This window comes from Vicia villosa, linkage group LG3, assembly GCF_029867415.1.
Source record: "Vicia villosa cultivar HV-30 ecotype Madison, WI linkage group LG3, Vvil1.0, whole genome shotgun sequence".
NCBI lineage: Eukaryota > Viridiplantae > Streptophyta > Magnoliopsida > Fabales > Fabaceae > Vicia > Vicia villosa.
The window spans coordinates 22783663-22805552 of record NC_081182.1 but is presented as its reverse complement, the minus strand read 5'-3'; the positions used below and the strand labels follow the sequence as shown (position 1 = coordinate 22805552).

Here is a 21890-nt window from a genome sequence, read left to right as displayed (position 1 = left end):
TAATTTTGTAAGTGAAATATATAAATATATAATATATAAATATACAATAATTAATATATAAATATATAATAATTATTATAAATTAAAACACACATTTTTTTAATTTTTATAATTATTATATAAATATATAAATATATTTATAATTAATATATAATAATTATTATATAAATATATAAATATATAATAATTTTTATAAATATATAATAATTATTATAATTATTATATAAATATATAAATTAAAACACTCATTTTTTTAATTTTTTTTGTAAATACATAATGATTATTATAAATATATAAATATATAAATAAAAAATTATAACTCATTTTGTAAGTGAAATTGTTTTAATTTTTTTAATTAAAATTATTTTAAATTTTAAAATATGAATCAGAATAGAAATATATAATAATTATTATTCATAACTAATAAATTATATCAAAATATATAATTATTATTATTTATTACTCATAAATTATATCAAATTTATAATATATAAATTAATTCATATCCTAAAATTAATTTTTGGAATTTTTAGATTTTTTTTTTGTTTTTTCGGAGATGCATCTCCGAATTAATCAAAATCCCAATTTTGAGGAAATTATATTAGTGTTTGGTATTTGTCCCCGTCTATTGTAACTCTTTGTTTACTATACATCTAAGGGCTTTTGCCTTTTTGCTTTAAATTTTTTTAAGTTTTGAAAATTAAAAATAATGAAATAGGTTTTAGACGTGTATAATTTCACTTCAGAAAATTAGGAAGAGATTTATAAATTCTTAAATTCACATTTTATTTTTTAAATAAAGTTTTGTCCCCCATTTTCAAAACTAAATTTTTGGTCTTTCTATTTTAGTTTTTTTTTTCCTTCATTTATTTTGAGGTCATTTTGATGATGGGGTAAGTGTTGAATAAATATAAATGAGGGATCGATTTTTTTTTATGCAACATGTTGAGTCTAGGCTGTTTTTTCCATACTTCTAAACACTTTTTACATGTAGACTCTACCTCTTTATTTTTTAAAATTTGATAAATAATTTTAATTTATTTTAGTGTTTTTTGCATATAAATTTTAGTTCTTATTGTATTTTTCTATTTATTTACAAGGAATGTTTCGAAATATTATTTTATTTTTATGTTTTTTAAATAATTAATATAATTTTTTTGTTAAAATTTTATAAATTTGAATTTAATTTGGCATGGTAATAATCTATTAAATTAGTAACTAAGACATCAATATTTTTTAAAATAAAAGGTTCAATTTCTAAATATTGAGAAATAGATAGGCCAAATTTGTGATTTGAAAATTAGGGAATGATGTCCAAAATTTAGTTTAAAAAAGGGAGACCAAATTTTTAATTTAAATATAATGAAATTTATACGGTAATTTTACTTATAAAATATAATTTTTAAAACTATCTTCAATTTAAATTTTTCATGTTTATATATATAAAATATGTTTTAGAGATTTTGATTTTACATTAGAAACTTGGCAAAAGAAATATAAAGGTTTAAATTTATTAATGTTGATAATGTCACGTATAATAAAATAGGTTCAAAAATAGGGAGGATCAAAACTCTAAAAAATTGAAATTTACATACCAGATCTAGTATATCTATGATATTTTGTAATTAAAATATAAAAGAAAGTATATGAATTATCTTTTCTTTTTCTTTTTCTTTAGTCAAAATAACGGCTAGTAAAGGAGACTACTATACCAAATGAAATTTACATAGAAGGATTAATAAAAGAAAGAAGGGGGACCAATAATGACCTTCTAAAAATGAAATGTGTCTAAAGAATGGTAAACTAATAAACTAAACCTATTGATGCTAAAAATATTCTAAAGAGCTTGTTGGATCTCATTCTAAAGTATCTGCAGGCTAGTTTCCTTCCGTCAAAATGCAAGAAACCAAAAAATTGTTCCATTTGTTTCTTAGACACAAATCATTACGAGACACTTTTAGTAAAAAGAGAATAGAGAAAATAAAGGAAATAAAGATTATATTTTTTAATCGAATTGTACAAATAATAATAGAGACTATGATTATTTATTGAGAATGCTAACGAGTGCCCCCGGTGTACTGGTAAAGCATTCCAAACAAAGAAAATATTATGAATTCATTGCATTAAATAAACACAATATTCTTTAGAAAAGTTAATTATTTATGTTTTCAATGCATTGAATACATATATTTTAGGTAAAAACATATTTTTTTACTTTATTAAACAAAGCTCAACTTACCTTTTTAATCTTTTAACCAGTGTCCCGAGAACACTCGTTAGCATTACCCTTATTTATATACAATCTAGATTGGACTTGAACTTACACAACTTGAATTAGATTTGATATTATTAGATTAGATTATATTTGATATTGTTATATTAGATTATATTTGATATTATATTAATAATATCAATTCCAATACTATCTCAACAAATCTCAATAGTATCTCAACATACCCTCTATAATTCAAGTTGTCGAACAACTATAAAAATAATGAATTTGAACTATTCCTAATTTATTTCTCAAATTTAAGAATTTGTCGATATCTAATCCTTTGGTGAAAATGTCGGTCAACTGTGCTTCACTCGAGCAATGTCTAACTTCAAGTTCACCCCGATTTACGTTTTCCCTTAGGAAGTGAAATCTAGCTTCGATATGCTTACTCCTTCCATGCAGAACTGGATTCTTCGCCAGATTTATGGCTGACTTGTTGTCGATTTGCAACACAAGAGGTTTCTTCACTTCGACCTCCATTTCTTCAAGTACAGATCTGATCCAAATTGTTTGACATGCAACATAGGATCCTGCTATATATTCAGCTTCACACGATGATAATGCCACCACAGGTTGTTTCTTCGAACACCATAAATTGGGGCACCAAATACTTGAAAGAAATATTCAGTTGTGCTTCTTCATTCTTCCTTATCTCCATACCAATCAGCATCTGAAAAGCAAGTAACTGTGCTTCTTCGCCTTCAGAGTCTCATCGAAATAGAATTCCATAGTCTATCGATCCCTTTAGGTATCTTAGAATTCTTCTTGCAGCCTTCATGTGTGACATTCTTGATTCACTCATGTATCTGCTCCTTAATCCGACTGCGAAACATATATCAGGTCGACTGTTACACACATATCTTAGAGATCCAATAATTTACTTGAACAAAGTTAAATCAACTTTGTCTTCCACTTCATGCTTCTCCAACTTCAAGTTTGTTTCGACAGTGTGAGGATGCATAATTTGAATCATCCATTCTAAATCTCTTAAGTATATCTTAGACATACTTCCTTTGATGCACTAAACCATACATTACTTTGACATTTGAAATTACATGCCTAGGAAATAAGACAATTTCCCCAAATCTTACATTTTAAATTCCTTCATCGTCAGCTATTTGAACTTTGACAGGTTCTCCAAGCTATTTCTAGTTACCAGCAAATCATCGACATATAAGCAGATAATTGTTATATTTTGTGCCACAACCTGAACATAGATATCATACTCGGATTTGCATTTGACAAATCCTAATTCGACTAAGTATGAGTCGATATTCTTGTTACATGCCCCAGGTGCTTGCTTGAGACCATACAGTGCTTTGTGCAACTTATATACTTTACTCGCTTTCTTCTAAATCATAAAACCAGGAGGTTGTGTGACATAGACCTCTTCGTCTAAAGGACCATTCAGAAATAATGACCTCACATCTAAGTGAAATGTCAACCAGCCTTAATTGCATGCCAATGCTACCACTAGCCGAACAGTCTCCAATCTTGCTACTAGAGCAAATACTTCAGAGTAGTCAAGCCCTGGTCTTTGAAGAAATCCTAGAGCTACTAATCTTGCTTTATGTCTTTCTATCGATCCATCATCATTGTGTTTCAGTTTGAACACCCATTTTACATCGATGGCTTTTTTATGTGTAGACAATTCGACTAACTCCCATGTGTTGTTTCTCTCGATTGTCTGTAACTCTTCGACCATAACTAACTTCCATTGTTGAATCTTTAAAGCCTCGATATAGTTGATTGGTTCAACACTTGTAAGTAAAGCAAAATGAACTAATTCTCCATCTGGTGTGACTTTGTCATCACCAGCTACTTCATAGTCCTGAAGTCTTACTGGAAAAATTCGAGTTCTTTGATGTCTTTGTGTTGTAGCAGCCACACCTTCTTCGACTTCGACTGTGTCAGGAATGTTAGCAACTGCTTTGACTTCGACTGGAGTTTTGACAATTGCATCAAATTTGACTTCAGTAGCTGCTTCTTGAAAGTCAGAGCTCATAAATGGCTTGTTGATTGAATTACTCGAATTCAAATCCAAGGAAGAGTTTTCATCAACCACAATATCTCAACCTTCTGCTTCTAACAAACTATTATTAGTAAGTTTTGCCTTTTTCTTCTTCGATTCATCGAAATCTGCCAACCACACCTTGTGACCAGTCATATGATTCGAGTAGCCTGAATCGAGGAACTAGATCTTGGATTCGACATGGTTATCTGCAACTTCAGCCATAACCACCATACCTTCAGAATCATCTGAATCTTGGCGTGCAAGGTTCGCTCCTTTGTCCTTGCCTTTTGTTGATCCATTGGTTTTCCTGTACCAACACTATTTAGACAACTAACCCCACTTCTCACAGTGGTAGCACTGAACACATTTCTTATCTTCTTTATCATTTCGATAGTTTCCTCCTCCTCTTTTAAAGGATTCATAAGTTATATCTTTGACATGGTGCTTGTGAGAGTTCGACCAAGGCTTCTTGCCCTGAGTCTTGTCGAATTTGCCTTTGAATTTGTTGGAAACACCATTATTTTTCAATAACTGAGCCTACAAAGCTTGTATTGAATCTTTAACTCTTTTCCTTTCGACAATCCTAATCTCAAGTGCTTCCAATGAACCAACCAAATCTTTCAATTTTAGGGTTTCAAGTTGATTGGATTCTTGAATAGCTACAATAACGTGATCAAAGTGAAAGGTCCACGTACGCATTACCTTCTAAACTATCATCTTATCAGTTAGGGTTTCGCCATAACCCTTCATGAGATGGACGAGTTTCTGCACCTTTGACATATACTTTACAACCTTTTCGTCTTCTCCCATTGACAACAATTCATATTGTTGACGCAAGGTCTGCAACTTGACAACCTGGAATTTCTCACCTCCTTCATAATATTTGACAAGAATATCTCATGCCTCCTTCGCCGATTCAGCATGAGAGATTCTGTCAAAATTTGTAGTATCAACCATTGTTTGAATCGAATACACAGCCTTGCAATCCTTCTTCTTGGCTTCGTTGTGATCTGTTTTCTGTGCGTCGGATGCATTTGCAGCCAGCGCATGAACGTCGTCGGTAACCACTTCTATGGTTTCATGAAAGCCAAATAGAGATTGCATCTATTTTCTCCATCAAATCTAATTCTTGCCGTCAAGCATTGGAAGAGAATTCAGAATACCATTAGTACCATTCATCATTGCAACGATTGATTCATGTTTCCTCGAAACACGATCATTGGCGTGAAGTTCTTGAAAACAATAACCGGAAACTTTGGATACCAATTTGTTAGTGCGTGAGACACTTTTAGTGAGGAGAGAATAGAAAGAATAAAGAAAATAAAGATTATATTTTTGAATTGAATTGTACAAATAATGATACAAAATATGACTATTTATATACAACTTTGATTGGGCTTTGACTTACACAACTTAGATTATATTTGATATTATTATATAAATTTGAGTTTAATTTGGCATGCTAATAATTTATTAAATTTGCGATTTGAAAAATAGGAAATGAAATCCCAAATTTAGTTTAAAAAAAAGGGAGACCAAATTTTAAATTTAAATATAATGAAATTTATATGGTAATTTTATTTATAAAATATTTTTTAAAAACTATCTTCAATTTAAATTTATCATTTTTACATAAAATATGTTTTAGAGATTTTAATTTTTGCATTAAAAATTAGGCAAGAGAAATATAAAGACTTAAATATATATTTTTATCCTCTTTTTTTTTTTAAATAAACATTTTATCTCCCAATTTTCAACACTAAATTTTAGTCCTCCAATTTTTATTTTTGTATGTTTCATCGGTGTCCGCCCTATTTTGATGTTCATTTTGAAAACATGGAAGTGCCTAATTGGAGAAATTTAAGATGACATGTACGCAAAATTGCCCCTAAAATATGAGATAGATATTAAATTAATAAATGTTGATAATATCACGTATATTAAAAAAATAGAGAGGGTCAAAACTCTAAAAAAAATTAAAATTTACGTACCAAAATTAGTATTTCTATAATATTTATTTAAATATAAAAGAAAGTATATGAATTTTCTTTCTTTCTTTTTCTTAAGTCAAAGAAGGATTAAAAAAAGAAAGAAGGGGATCAAACACGACCTTCTAAAGAGTTAAAAGCATCATCAATGTTGATTTTTTTTTTTTAACAAACTATCAATGTTGATCTTTATCCAACTAGAGAGAGGAGCATGGGATTTTTAAGAGGAATGGTGGAACCCTGAACCTTTTAAGTATTATGAAATTTTACATGGCAGCTAAAGAATTGGGTTTTCTATTTTTACCTGATCCAGAGAATTAGGGGTGTTTATGGGTTGGGTAAACTCAACAAACCCAATAAATTCCACCCAAACCGACCTAAAAAAAAGTGGGTTGGGTCGGGTTATTGGGAGAATACGATTTTCAAAAATGAAAATTCATTCATAATAATTGGTTTTGGGTAAACCCACACCCAACTTATAAAACCCATGGGTTATTGAGTGACTATATTTTTCTCTTTTTTGTAATTTGACAAGTGATGATTTTGATGTTTTTAATTTCGCTTGCTTCAATTTCAACCTTTTGAACATCTTTATTTAGTAAGTAATGATTTTAACTTATTTAGAATGCCACACTTTGATTATTTTGATGCTAATTCTAGTAAATTGCAATTATTTTATGCAATTCTAGGTTTTACTGTAATGTAACTTTGGTTTTTACAAATATATGTTTATGATAAATTTCATTGTATATTTAGACATTTGATTTAAAAAAAACAATAATATGTTAAACTATTTATTAAAAAAAAATTTGACATATCATTAATATCTATATAAGAAAAATATATTGGGTGACCCACTACCCAACTCAATCCAACTCATAAATTTGTGGTTTTATCTAAACCAACCCAATAATATTGTGGGTAGTTATTTTACCTCACCCAAACCAATGTACCATGTACGGGTTGGATTATGATTTTGGCTAAATTCAACCCAAACCGACTCACACTACTAGAAATACTCTAATTTCCTGCGGAATTACCTGCGGATTTTCCTGCGAGTTTTTTCCCAACTAAAACCTTCGTGGGTAATATTTTCGGCAGAAAATTCCGCAGGAAACATCCGGAGGAAATTCCGCAGAAAATATCTGCAGGTAAATCCGCAGGTAATATATTTTTAAAATAAAAAAATATATATCTATATTATTATTTGCTCCCCTAGCAGTATTCCAAGGAAGGGTGTACCCTGTCTTGTTGGACTTTTCAGAGCATGCAGGTCATTAATAATTATCTATTACTGCATAAACTAATTGCGTAACATCATTATATATGCCAAAACTTAAATGATTTTATTACAGTCTAATTTTTACCATATATTTTTTAAACTATAATTTATACTTCTTCTTAAACTGCAACAAATTGAAGAATTACATAAATATATATACAAATTTTCATACCATTTTTTTCATTAAAAACTAAAATTGAAATTAAAACTAAAAATTTACTAAAATACACTATAAAAATAAGTGACAGTATAATATTTTTTTTTAAAAAGTACTTTCGGAGATCATCTACGGAAACTGGAGGCATAAATGAAATTTTGCGTGGTGTCTATAAGATTTATGGAATGCATTGAGAAATCATCAACCATGTTTGGGGGTGTTTTTCACGTAGTCTGTAACACCCCTTTTTACCCCATAAAATAACAAGCATATAATCAGAGAATAAGCATGCATATAACTAAAAAGGGCGTCACATCGACGTATAATCATAATTCATCCAGAATATGCATTAACAGCGGAAAGTAATACTCATGTGTTTCATATAAATGATACATGTCCCATACCATGATCATAATATTTGGCTTAAAGCCTCTTAACAACAAGTAACCAATTAAACAAGTTCACAAGTTATAACAAAATACATAAACAAATAAAACATGAGTTCAACATCTAAACTACCCAGTGTTACATGACCAGAGCATTGACTCGCTACTTAATTACCAAGCAACTCGGGAGAAACTCCGACTAGATCACACGCCAGCTACTAAACACCAAGCCTGCATGTCGCCAAACGAGGGCAACATTAAAACAGAAGGGTGAGAATACGAACCATTATGAAGAAAGTATAATAAGATACAATGGTTAAATCAACAATTATAGAAAGACATTACACCTTGCCTAATCATGTAAATTAATATTAATCAATATAATCACATACTTTAAACGTACAACAAGTATAAGCGTATAATATCTCAATACTATATTCTCAATTATGCACATAGCCATAATTATCACATATTCCCGCATTTAACCAATTACGTATTCAAACATCACCCATTCTCAATTATCAACTAATACAAATATCACTACAACACCAAGTGTACATAATCAATTACCAAACCATACACATAGCATTATGACATCAATGAACATAATCAATTGTTCACTCGTACACCTATCACAAAACATAATGCACATAACCAATTATCACAATCATGCACATATCACGATATCATAATGTACATAATCAACTATCACATAACTCTAATGTGACTCAATGAAACATGTGACACTATGCATGTGGTACCAATGTGAAATTCTAAGTTTCACCGACCTCCGATTCATATCTCTAGAATCTAAGCCACACTTCCGATCCGGACAAGACCAAAGTCCACCAATTGTAAACATATAGTTTACGGCTTCCGATTCACTCTAGAATCCAAGCCCGCTTGTGTTTCAAAGCAAATCCACCTGTGTTTCAAGGCACACTATGATATGAATGTATGTACAATATCACAAATATATGCAATTAAGATCATCTCTACCATCTTAACATTCTGCATCTCACAATAATTCAACTCGATGAATTATCCACCAATTGTACACAACATTCACAACACATACATATCATTCACATATAAAAGGCCGATTAATCAATTACGATTCACAAAATCCAATTAACACTAGTATCCATACTATCTCATGTCAATTCACATTTACCACATCTATATGAATATACACATTATCAAAACAAATCATTGGCATATCAATATATTATTCTCAACATAAATATTCAAGCTAAAATATAAATTCGGTCAAATTCTCAAAATACCGTAATTTACCGATAAACCGAATAATTAATTCAAGTCCAAGTATATATATTCAAATCAAATCGGCTCAATTCAATTAATACAACTATTAATCATCCATTAATAGCACCTACTGACAACAAAACTATTTTTATTGAAAAGAATGTCACGCTAGCTTTCTAACGCTTCCAACGGTACTCAAAACGGATTCACGGTTTGAAAGTTATGAATTTGTAAAGTTTTAACGAGAATGTAAACACCGACATCATAAACTGACAACTCTAAACATGTCAGAGTTACGCAAAATAATTAAAAGTATGAGTCTTAATAACTCGAAATAAATCTGACAACTTTATTGACAACTCTAACGACCCTATTGACAACTCTATTAACACCTCTAACAAAGTTGAAAATACTTTAAATTAGTCAATTAACTCAAATATTTATCCCTTAACTCATACTCAAATATTTATCCCTTAACTCATAACTCCTAAAATGTTATATTAATAATATTTACTATTATCATTATTATTAATATTATCCTAATAAAATATTGTAAAAACAAATGTTAGAAAAACTTAAATTAGGATTTTTCATAAGAACTTCTATGGTATGCATCATGACATCTATCAGTATATATGACATGCCAAATGACTATCTAACAGTAACAGAGCAATATATATTTTGTTTTGACAACCAGCGAAGCAATATACATAAGTGTTCCAGTATATACATATTAAAGTGACATTACACAGTATACTTATTAATGAAAAGAGGCGCTACAATTAGAAAACAATACAATTATTTCCAATTTCTAATATATGCTTCACTACAGTAAGTAAACTATAATTCATACTTACTGTAGGTAGATGAAACCAAAAACCGAAACACTCATACCAAACATTTATTTCCACACAACGCTACAGTAATGAAGGAAAAGAACATATATATTTTACTTGATGCGCTACAGTATATATATATATATATATATATATATATATATATATATATATATATATATATATATATATATATATATATATATATATATATATATATATATATATATATATATATATATATATATATATATATATATATACCAATTTGTAATTCTCTATCATCCCCTAATTTCACCAATGTATCAATTACTAACATCAAAACATATTTCTAACATCAATTTTATGGATTCTCAACAAAACCTAACATTATCAAAACCATAAAAATTAGGGATTTCAACCTAAACATATTTCTACCCATTGACTCAATCATACTAACCCATAATAATAATAAGGATTCTCCCCCTTACCTCTTCAATGTGCTTCAAACCCTAGCTTTTGCCCCTTGTTGCTCTTCCCTTTTCTTCTTCTCTTAGTCTCCTTTCTCCTCTTCTTTTGCAAATGAAAATTATGATACCTCTACTCTTCCAACCCTTACTATATTATTCATATTGGGCTTACCCAAATAATTCCACTTTCTAACTAAATAGGCCCAATCATAAAATAGAGTAGTCAAATAAATAATTATGCTCCAATAAATAATATTATTACCCTTAATATTATTTTCTGATTAATCCAATTAAATCCGACTTTATCTCAATTAAATAAAATCCAATAATAATATTATTTCTAATATTATTTCTCTACATATTCCACTTTATTAATTCTTCGATTAACCGAATAAATTCTAACTTCACTTAATAATTTGAACACGTTTCTCAATAACACCGATGATCCAATTAATTATCAAACTTCGTCCAAATTAAGTAAATGAATCCTTATTTAATTTAATTAGCCAAATAATAAAATTCGGGCTGTTACATAGTCGCCATTCCATTCCATATGGCGCCACCTACTTTTTAAAAAAAATCAGTGATAAAATATTTTAATGTCCGATCTGCAGGTAAATTCGCAGGTAAATCTGTAAGTACGGTAAATCCGCGAGTTATTGAAATTTTTTTAAAAAAATAAGAGGCACAATATAGAATGGCCAAATATGGTTATTGAGTTAATATTTTTGAAATCTAAATTACTTAAGTATTTTTTTTAAAAAAATTTCTATAAAAAATCTTCGATACCCATTCTCAAAATTTTTAATACCTTTTATTAATTTTATTTTTCAAATTTTTTATACCTTTTATTTCATTATAAAATTAAGATGAAAATTTAAAAATAACACAATTCACATTAAAACATTAATTAATATATGATTAATTATTAAAAAAAATTAGACAAAAATTACTAATATTTTAAGAAAATAGTAAAATTTGCAGCAAAATTCGCAGAAAATTTTCCTGCGGAATTACCTGCGGATTTTGTATAATAGTTTGTTTTTAGTAAAACAGATATCCGCAGCAAAATCTGCAGGTATTCCTGCGGAATTTTCTGCCAAATCCATATCCGCGGGAAAATTTATTTTAATTAAGAAAGTCCCAGGAAAATCCGCAGGTAAACCTGCGGAAATTTTTCCGCAGGTAATACGTGTATTTCTAGTAGTGTCATGTGCACTCCTACATAGAATCATCTTTCTTTATGAATGAAAATATATTAAAATTTCAAATAAAACTGTAAATAATACCTTTAATAATTTTTTTTATCTTTCATGTTTCATAACTCTTATAATTTTTTGTTTGCATTTAAGAAAAAAGGGCATCCTTGTATTTCTTTTTTTCTTTTTTATTGGTTTTATATGTTTTATGTGTTATTAAACAGGAATTTTTTATAGTGAAAAAAAATATTTATAATTTCTAATTAAATTTAATAAGATGATCGTATTATTTGAATTTAAAAAACTAAAGCACACAACAAATATATTTAATTTTCAAGAAAATTGAGATATTATAATAGTAAATAAATTCAACTCATAAATTTTAGTGCTTTCTCTTCTTTCTATCTCAACATCCATTGATGCCCATGGTTTACCATCATCACCACCAAACTCAGCACCTTTCCCTACTCTTCCACCATCACCAAAATCAACACCTTTACCTATTGCTTCTTCACCTTCATCCCAAGGTCACTGCCCCATAGACGCTCTAAAGTTAGGGGGTTGTGGTGGTCTTTCAGGATTAATTAATCTTGGAGAACCTCTTTCGGGTAGTAAATGTTGTGCATTAATTGATGGTTTGGTTGATTTGGAAGCTGCAACATGTCTTTGTATCGCACTTAAGGCAAATGTGCTTGGAATCGGCTTGAATATACCTATCAACCTCAGCTTAATCCTTAGTGCATGTCATAAAACTGTCCCTCCTGAATATAAATGTGTCTAAAAATTTAAAATATATTATATGTGGTTATTGAATAAGTATGTTTATGCATTGTAATAGTTTGCGTTATGATAATTGTTAACAACTCATTCTCTAACATTTGAATGGTTATTGGTTGAAATTCATGAGCTACATCCAACTTAAGGTTGTGGCTAACATGAATTAATCAAAGTCATGCGAATTTCAACCATCAATATAAAATGCTTTAAAAATGAGTAGATTGAGTGTGTTGATAACATTCTATTATTATTATTAAGGTGTTTGTCAAAATAATATATTGGGCAAGCTTGCGTGCCTGATTTAGTATCTTATATTCTCTATGATATATATTAAAATATTATGTTTGTTTGAAATATGTTTTAGAGGTTTTAGTTTTTCTAATTGAAAATCTTTTAGTTAATGCTTACTTGTTTTTAAAAATAAATATGATGGAAAAATTAGCAAGGAAGTTGACATCTTCGTGTTAGCATTAAACTTTGTGTTGGCAATGAATAGGCTGCGTAATTTTTCCTACATAATTTAAAACAATTAAATATGAATAATAGAGATTTTACATCTTATTAATTTCTATTTGAGATTTCTTAATGAAGACAACTTATTGATCTTAAACTACAAAAATAATCTTCATTTAAAAAATAGAATTACTTGAAATATTATATATACATCATAGTACATATACATCATAGATGTCGACACAAAATACTAAACAGAAAGACTAAATAGAAAGTAATTACAAAAAAATCATAGATGATATCTGATTCATGTAATTACAAGATCCAATCATAGTACATATACATCATAGATGTCGATACAAAATACTAAACAGAAAGTACAACGAAAACACAAACAAATAGATAACTAGATCTTCAAATCCTCTAGGACACCTTTCCTTTTACTTTGTCATGCATTAAAATACCTAAAATATTAAACATAGGGTGAAATACCACTATCTTAATGGATTTATAACTACACCATAAGTCCACTCCGCCATTGGGTTATTTTGAAATACTATGATACTACATTCCTTTTTCTTACGGGATAAAATCAAATTAAAGTATTTGAGGTCTCTTAACCTCCTACTATGCGAGAATGTTAACCCCATCGCCTTTATGACCAATGCTCATCAACGAGAGATAATGGCTTACGAGAAGAATATTTACCAACTGGTGCTTACTACGTGCAGCCCAACTCATGGGTTATATGACTTCCAATAAATTTCACTCTCGTTTATGGGCTTACATTTACGGGCTAGGTGTGCTACTAAACATTCTTTATGCGCATGGTACAAAACCATCTCCTTCGAGACAAAAATCGTCGCTTACTTCCACTTAGGAGAACGATTAGACACATATATGTTCATACGTATATGCTCAAGGTTCCATAACTAACCCTATATTAGTATGGATTCTAGGGTTTTAGTTAATTCCTCAAGCAATGAATACATACATTTATGGAAGTTTTATTCACTTTGGCCTACTTTCCCAGTCGAAAGGAAATACATATTATTATGGCTTTGTCTATTTTGAGGCATAGCATCCATGCTATTACGGCTTCGCCAATATTGAAGCTTAGCATTCATGCTATTACACCCTCGTAAACATTGAGTATAACATTAATGCTATTACGGCCTCGTTAACATTGAAATGTAGCATTCATGCTATTAAAGACTCATTAACATTGAGACGTAGCGTTGATGCTATTATAGTCTCGTTAACATTGCTACATGGTGTTACATTGCCATAGCAAATCTATCAACTAAACTCACAAGGATGAGGGAATCAAGTGAGAAAAACAAAGTTGAAGGGGTGTAACCGGTTATCAAAAAAGTGTAATTTGTTACATGTCAGTTCTGCTTTAAACTTGACTAAAATACCCAAATGGTAACTATAACACCCTAAACGCCAACACACAATTTATAAGATAATCATAGCAAATTTCTCAAAAAGGGCGTCATATTTTCTCTATATAAACGTCTTCCTCAAAAGTATATTTATTAGCAATGGAAAATAAACTATTAAAAACACAACTTCATTGTTTCATCAAAATAGAAATCATTCTAACTCAATGAAATATATATTTGGGTAAAAATAACAACTTGCAGAATAAAACAAGTAAATGATCCCAATCCAAGTGTTACATTATCATAGCGACATAACGTAACTAAACGACATAGAAAAATAGTAAACAAAGAAGGCCACTAGCCATCTTGCATACACGCAGTAACTATGGCTCATCAGTCTCTATTTGAGTATTTGCACCATAGGCGTAAAGCCAACACAAGAAACAAACGGGGGTGAGAATACATTCATAAATGTTAGCGGTGTATAAAACAATAAGGGATAGATCAAATAACATATATATTCAATAACTCAAGTCATTAGCGTCAATCATCAATCACAAATGCAATGCTTATGCAATGTATTCATCCCCTCTACTACATATGTTTATCTGATCTCGAGAACTCAACACCACTCAGAGCAAACACCTTTCCACTAGCTTGCGCGGCTTTTGACACTTGATACTAATATGAATTGGTTCACCATAGTTGAAATAAGTCAGTACTGCACATTGACACTCAGCACCACAATGTTCCCTTTTTTCCACACTTGAAACATATAAGGAATGTGCTATTGCACTCAGCACCACAGTGACCTAAACCTCTGTATTTGAAACATTCTAGAGAAGCAGACATACCTCCCCCACTAGTTTCTTTCCCACTTACAGCCTTTTGGCGAGACTTCTGTTTTCCCTTATAAGCAGGATTCATATATGCCTAACTAAGATTCAGACTCCTAGCCTTCTTCTCACTAGCACTCTTGTAGTAAGCATATCTAACCTTACAATCTTCATCATATATTCAACACTTGTTAACAAGCACAGAGAAATGACAGATCTTCTGATACCTAATGAACTGTTTGATCTTAAGAAGTAAGACACTCTCAAAATTCACACATTCAAAAGCCACAAGATCCACACCATTATAGTGAGGACAAACCATGACCAGCTCTTCAAACTTAGTTGCATAGTTAGCCACCGTCATATCACATTGCTTCAATTCCTGAAATTCAATCCTTTTCCAGCTATGAACATCAGCAAGAAAGTACTTGTCCAAAAACTCAGTCTTGAAATTAGCCTAAGTAATCTCAACATTCACAACTTACAACCTCTAACGGGTATTCTCCCACCAATACTCAGCTTCCTTAGACAACATATCTCTTTTGTTCAGAAAGTATGCCACGTATACAAAAAAAATGAAACATCAACATATTTTTGGACGAAAAATGGGCTTGAGAGACCAATTTTATTTAAAAAATTAATAGGAGAACTGATTTCGTGATTTGGTCAAAATAGGGGGACCAAAACTGTAATTTAGCCAATAAATTTTATAAACTATCTTTTATGTTTGAAAAATTAAAATAAAATAAATTTGTTTCAAATGTTTTGATTTTTAATTTTGAGAATTGAGAAGTGAAAAATGAAGGCATAGATATACTTTTGATCATCTTATTATTTATAAATGATGTTTTGGACCCCATTTAAAAAATTAACTTATTGGTCCTCTCTCTCCCTCTCTCCTAATTTTGACTTATATGCTTAGGAGAATATCAAGTGGGATAAAAAATGCAAATATAAAAATAGGAGGATTTAAAAAAAAGTTGATACAATTTAAATTTTAAAATAATTAAAGTTATTTGATTATCTAATTTTTAAAAATAATTTTTATAAAAAATCATTAATTTATAGATTTTCAAAATTAAAACAACTATAATAGATTTTAGAGATTTTGATTTTACTTTAAAAAATTGGGATGAAAAGAATAAAGTCTTAAAGGTGGTTCATGGGTGTTTAAGTAACACATGAAACAATTGTATATCTGTTACTCACAATATTGATGTTTTTGGTTTCTCGTATTTTTTAAGAAAGGGAACCAATGTGCACATATTTTAGCTAATTTTAACTTAACTTTACTCAATTAAAATTTTTGGAATCAGCTCCCTTGAACTCTTTTGGATAGCTTTAGAAATGTTACATTTAGTTTACCAAATTTTAGGCACGTTTCACCTTGAGAAGATTTTTGTTTGGTCCCTTTTCTTTTTTTTGGGTCCACTAATTTGACACGTTTTACCTTGAGACGGTTTTTATTTGGTCCCTTTTCTCTTTTTTGGTCCATCTTTTATCAATTCCATTATTTCTAGTAGTTCCCTCATCTAGGCCTCCTTTATATTAAAAAAATAATGGTTGAAATGCACATTTTATCCTCCTATAAATTTTTCAATAAATATTTGGTCCTCCATTGTAATAATCAATTTTTTTCCTCTAATTTTAATTGTTTTTGTGTTTTTGTCCCTTTTGAGTTTATTTTGATGACAATTTTAAATGACTTATAAAATTTTCTCTAAATTATGACATTTATATTAAATTTGTTGATGTAAACATTGTCACGTTAATAAAATTGACTTGGAAACCTAGCGAGGGTCCAAGACTCACCAAAAAATAAAATTAAGAGATCATATAACATGCTCTTAAAATTGAACAATTAAATTTCATTTTTCTATGCAGCATGTCGTTTCTAGGATGTTTTTTTTCATATATTTAGAAGGTTTTAGAATCTTTAATTTTTACTTTTGAAAAAGAAAAATTAATGTCTTTTGTAACAAAGTTAAAATAATGAAAAAAGAGACACAAACTATAATTCCTACAACGTTTGTTTCAAGGATGCTATTTAATTTGTGATGAGAGGAGTGTAAATAGGAGATGAACGTTAGCATATGTATCTGAATTTTCCTTATAATCAACATTTTAATTTCTTTCACGGAGGATGTGGATAACTCGAAACATCATATTTTCAAGCAAGATATATTTGATACTTTGAATCAACATTGCATGTTTATGATACTTATTCAATGGAGGCTCAATGAGACTGATACCAAGGGATGATTTTGTGTAGCAAAACCAAGTCGATAATGTTCGTATCTTTGCTTAGAGAGAGACTTTTACGAATGACCCGTAGTTCTGCTTGGAGGATATCCAAGGAAATCGAGATGAATCCAACGAAATTGTATTTCCATGTTTCAAATGAGGTGCAAAAGATTTAAATGCACTTTTGATATTTTTTTATAATGTAATGTTTAGGTCCCCCATTTTAAAAATCAATTTTTTTGTCCTTTTATTTTATTTTATTTTCTTCTGAGTTTTGGTCTCTTGCCTTATTTAGAGGTTCATTTTGATTAAGTGAAAGTATTTTGTTTGACAAATATAAGAGGACTCATTGTCAATTTTACCTCTAAAATATGATATGAATTTTAAGTTTGTCGATCTAAGCAGTGTCACGTCAACAAATTTGACTCAAAAATATATTCAGGTACTAAATATTTGAAAAATTAAAATTAAGAAATCAAAAGCTGATTTTTAAGATGAATAGATAAATTTTTTATTATTTTTAAAAATAAAGTAACCAAAAATAAATGTACGTTAAGTTAAAATATAAAATATGATAAAAAAATTCCTTAATGACATACATGTAATATTATTTAATTTAAAACATTAGATATATGAATTATCTCTATGTTAAAGTTACAACTTATATTGTACATAATATTTAGAGTACATTTTTCTTTTATTTTTCAAGTTTCATTCTTTTATGAGTTTATTCATTTCGATAACAAAAAAGGTTTTTCTTTTTTATTAGTTGTATCTATTTTATGTGTTAATTACTACTACAATATTTTTTTTTCAATAAAAAGTGTTTACAATTTTAAACTAAAACTAATAAGATAACAATTATTTAAATTAAAAAACTAGTACAATATCCGAGACCGTATAAAATACACGGTAAATTATTTTTTTTTTCAAAAGAATAGAGCTTAATTAATAATAAAATATAAATTTGTAAATTTATGCATATCTCTTGGAAAAAATTGTGTTTGCCAAATGTTTTCAAAATAGTGGATAGTTACACACATTTGATATAACACATACAAAGAAAAATATAAATAACAATATAGTCATACTTATTTGATAGTCCCAAAAATAATTATAACATGCATAATGCTCTCCTTCATATGAAAATCACTCTGGAAGGTGGGACACACTTTTTTGAGAGACACATCACATATTCACTCAAAATTTTAAGATGATAGATGTGTGGATACTCTCATTTATAAAGTGTTCAATTTTCATTTTTTTAATCAATATGAGACTTTTTCCTCCCATTTGATTCTCAACCGATACTAATATAAATATTATTAATGTAAAATAGAGAGACTTAGATGTAAGTACGAGGATTCTATTATTCATCTCGCACATATAATTATAATTGATTTTAAAATATAAAAAATTGAAAATATATCATGATTTTCACATTTAAATTTAAGGTAAAATATTTTTTTTCTCCGGTATGTTAACCTCAAGGTTCATTTTGTTCTCTTAACTTAAAAAGGGTTCGTATTAGTTCTTAACATTCAAAATATTTAATTTTAGTCCTTTTATCTAATTAACGACGGAAAAACTTAGAAATCGGTCGCTAAATTCGTCGCTAATTAAATAAAAATGACTAAAATAAAACATTTTGAAAGTAAAGGGATTAATATAAAATCTTTTTAAGTTAAGAGACCAAAATACTCCTTGAGGTTAACATACGAGACAAAACAAATATTTTCTCTAAATTTAACATTTATATCTAAATGAAAATAATATATATATATATATATATATATATATATATATATATATATATATATATATATATATATATATATATATATATATATATATACATATATATATATATATATATATATATATATATATATATATATATATACATATATATATATATATATATATATATATATATATATATATATATATATATATAATATTTTGTTTATTTGTAGGATATATTTTATAAATATATCTATCAAACAATTATTTTTATCTTTAAAAGTGTATTAAAAAATAAGAATAATGTGATAGAAAATAAATTTGTTCGGTTCCTATTCACTCAAATTAGATTTTTAACATCCACCTCACACCTTTTTCTTGCTTATAAATAAGGTTCACACATTCAACCTCAATCAACTCACATTACTGCTATTTAACTTGAAAACTATAAGCCATGACTTTGAACAAACTCTCTTCTATAATTTTAGTGTTTTCTCTTCTTTCTTACTCAACATTCACGGATGCCACCGATGGCTCTTCACCATCACCAAACTCAACACCAATTGCTGCCTCACCTTCACAACAAGGTCAATGCCCCATAGACAATTTAAAGTTAAGGGATTGTGTTGGTCTTTTAGGGGTGATTAATTATGGAAATCCACCTTTTGGTGGTAAATGTTGTGCATTAATAGATGATTTGGTTGATTTGGAAGCTGCAACTTGTCTTTGTATTGCACTTAAGGCCAATGTGCTTGGAATCAAGGTTGATATACCTATCAACCTCAGCTTAATCCTTAGTGCTTGCAAAAAAACAGTTCCTCCAGAATATAAATGTGTCTAAGGATTTAAAATAAGTTTTGTGTGGTTGTTGAATAAGCATGTATATGCATTATAAAAGTTGTTTGTGATATGATAATGGTTAACAACATGTTCTCTAACATTTTGCATTATTATTGGTTGAAATTCGGAGCTACATCCAGTTTAGAAATGTGACCAACATGAACTAAAAAAACTCATGGAAATTTCAACCAAATGTTTTGTAAAATGAGTGGATTGAGTGTGTTGTCAACATAACATTTTAATAATAATAATAATAATATTATTATTATTATTATTATTATTATTATTATTATTATTATTATTATTATTATTATTATTATTATTATTAAGAAGGTGTTTCGTCAAGTTAATAATTGAGCAAGCTTGTTTTCTTAAATTATTATCTGATATTTTCAGTGATGTGTAGTGTAATATTATGTTTGTTCGAAATGTGTTATATAGATTACGTATTCTTAAGTGAAAATATTTTAATACTTATAATTTTTATTTGTAAACTTCAGGCAGTTAAAATTTAATTCAAAAGAAACAAAATGTTTTAGCCAACAAAAATTTAATCCAAAAGAAAACAAGAGGGATAGAGAGGCAAAGCATCTCAATAACTAAACATTTTATAACTAAAAATTTTATAGCCAAAGGGATAAGAAAGAAAAGAATGCAAAGTATCCCAATAACTAAAAAATTTAAAAGTCAAATCATACTATTTACAATCAAAAAAAATATTTTAAAAATTTATAAAACTTAAAAGGGCTGTATAGATTTATTTATTGGGACTGTCAATCAATAGCTCATTGTACAATTCATATCCAGATTGTTAACACTTTCATGGCGAATAATTGGAAAACAGATATGATGACTACCATCTTATCTTATATATAAATGCAAGGTTGTCATGATGGCAACCCTAGCCATGTGTCATCATGATAACAACTATTGACAACCTTTGACACGTATCACTCTAATATCAATCATAATTCTACTTTTTTAAAAATTGATTTTACATTAATAATTATTAATAAAAACTCTAATTTATAAGTACAAACTCTAATTATACAAATTCTATACTAAGATAAATAATAATAAATATTATTATATTTATAATAATAATAATATAATAATAATAATAATAATATTTAACCACCAGTATTAATAATAATAATTATATAATATCTAACTAATAATAATATTGAAAATAATAATAATAATAATAATAATAATAATAATAATATATTCAATTAGCACTATTATATCCTATTATTCTAATTCTCATTTTTTATAAAAAAGTCTTTAATTCTCCAATAATAATAATAATATAATTATTATTCTAATATTCTTTTCATCTTACTCGCACGCTTTTCCCTTTTTCAATCTATGTTTTACTTATTTTCTTATAATTGATATTTTTTTATATTAAAAATATAATTAACAAATTATTAAGAGCAAATTATACAAACTTACCCGTGCATCGCACGGGCAAACTACTAGTATATACAAATGCAAGGTTGTCATGATGGCAACCCTAGCCACATGTCAACCTGATAGCAACTCTAAGCCCAAACCCTAATTCTAAATTTACTAATTTGACCCCACACCCTAATTTTAACTTTACTAATTTAACCCTACATTAAGATTAAATATAATAATAATAATAATAATAATAATAATAATAATAATAATACCATTAATAATAATAATAATCATAATATAAATAATAAGTAATATATATTACAAAAATAATAATAATAATAATAATAATCATA

At 28.3% G+C, this 21890-nt stretch overlaps 1 protein-coding gene across 1 annotated transcript; it reads left to right on the top strand.

The window, feature by feature from the left end:
* Positions 1-19725: 19725 nt before the first annotated feature.
* Positions 19726-20514, top strand: LOC131655141 (pEARLI1-like lipid transfer protein 3). Its single transcript, XM_058925046.1, has one exon. It carries the CDS (start codon positions 19748-19750, stop codon positions 20132-20134), a length of 387 nt encoding a protein of 128 aa, XP_058781029.1. The 5' UTR covers positions 19726-19747; the 3' UTR covers positions 20135-20514.
* The last annotated feature ends 1376 nt before the right edge of the window (positions 20515-21890 follow it).

What these genes read in the sequence shown, in the direction of transcription:
- LOC131655141 (XM_058925046.1), top strand. Translation starts at nt 19,748, where the DNA reads ATGACTTTGAACAAACTCTCTTCTATAATTTTAGTGTTTTCTCTTCTT.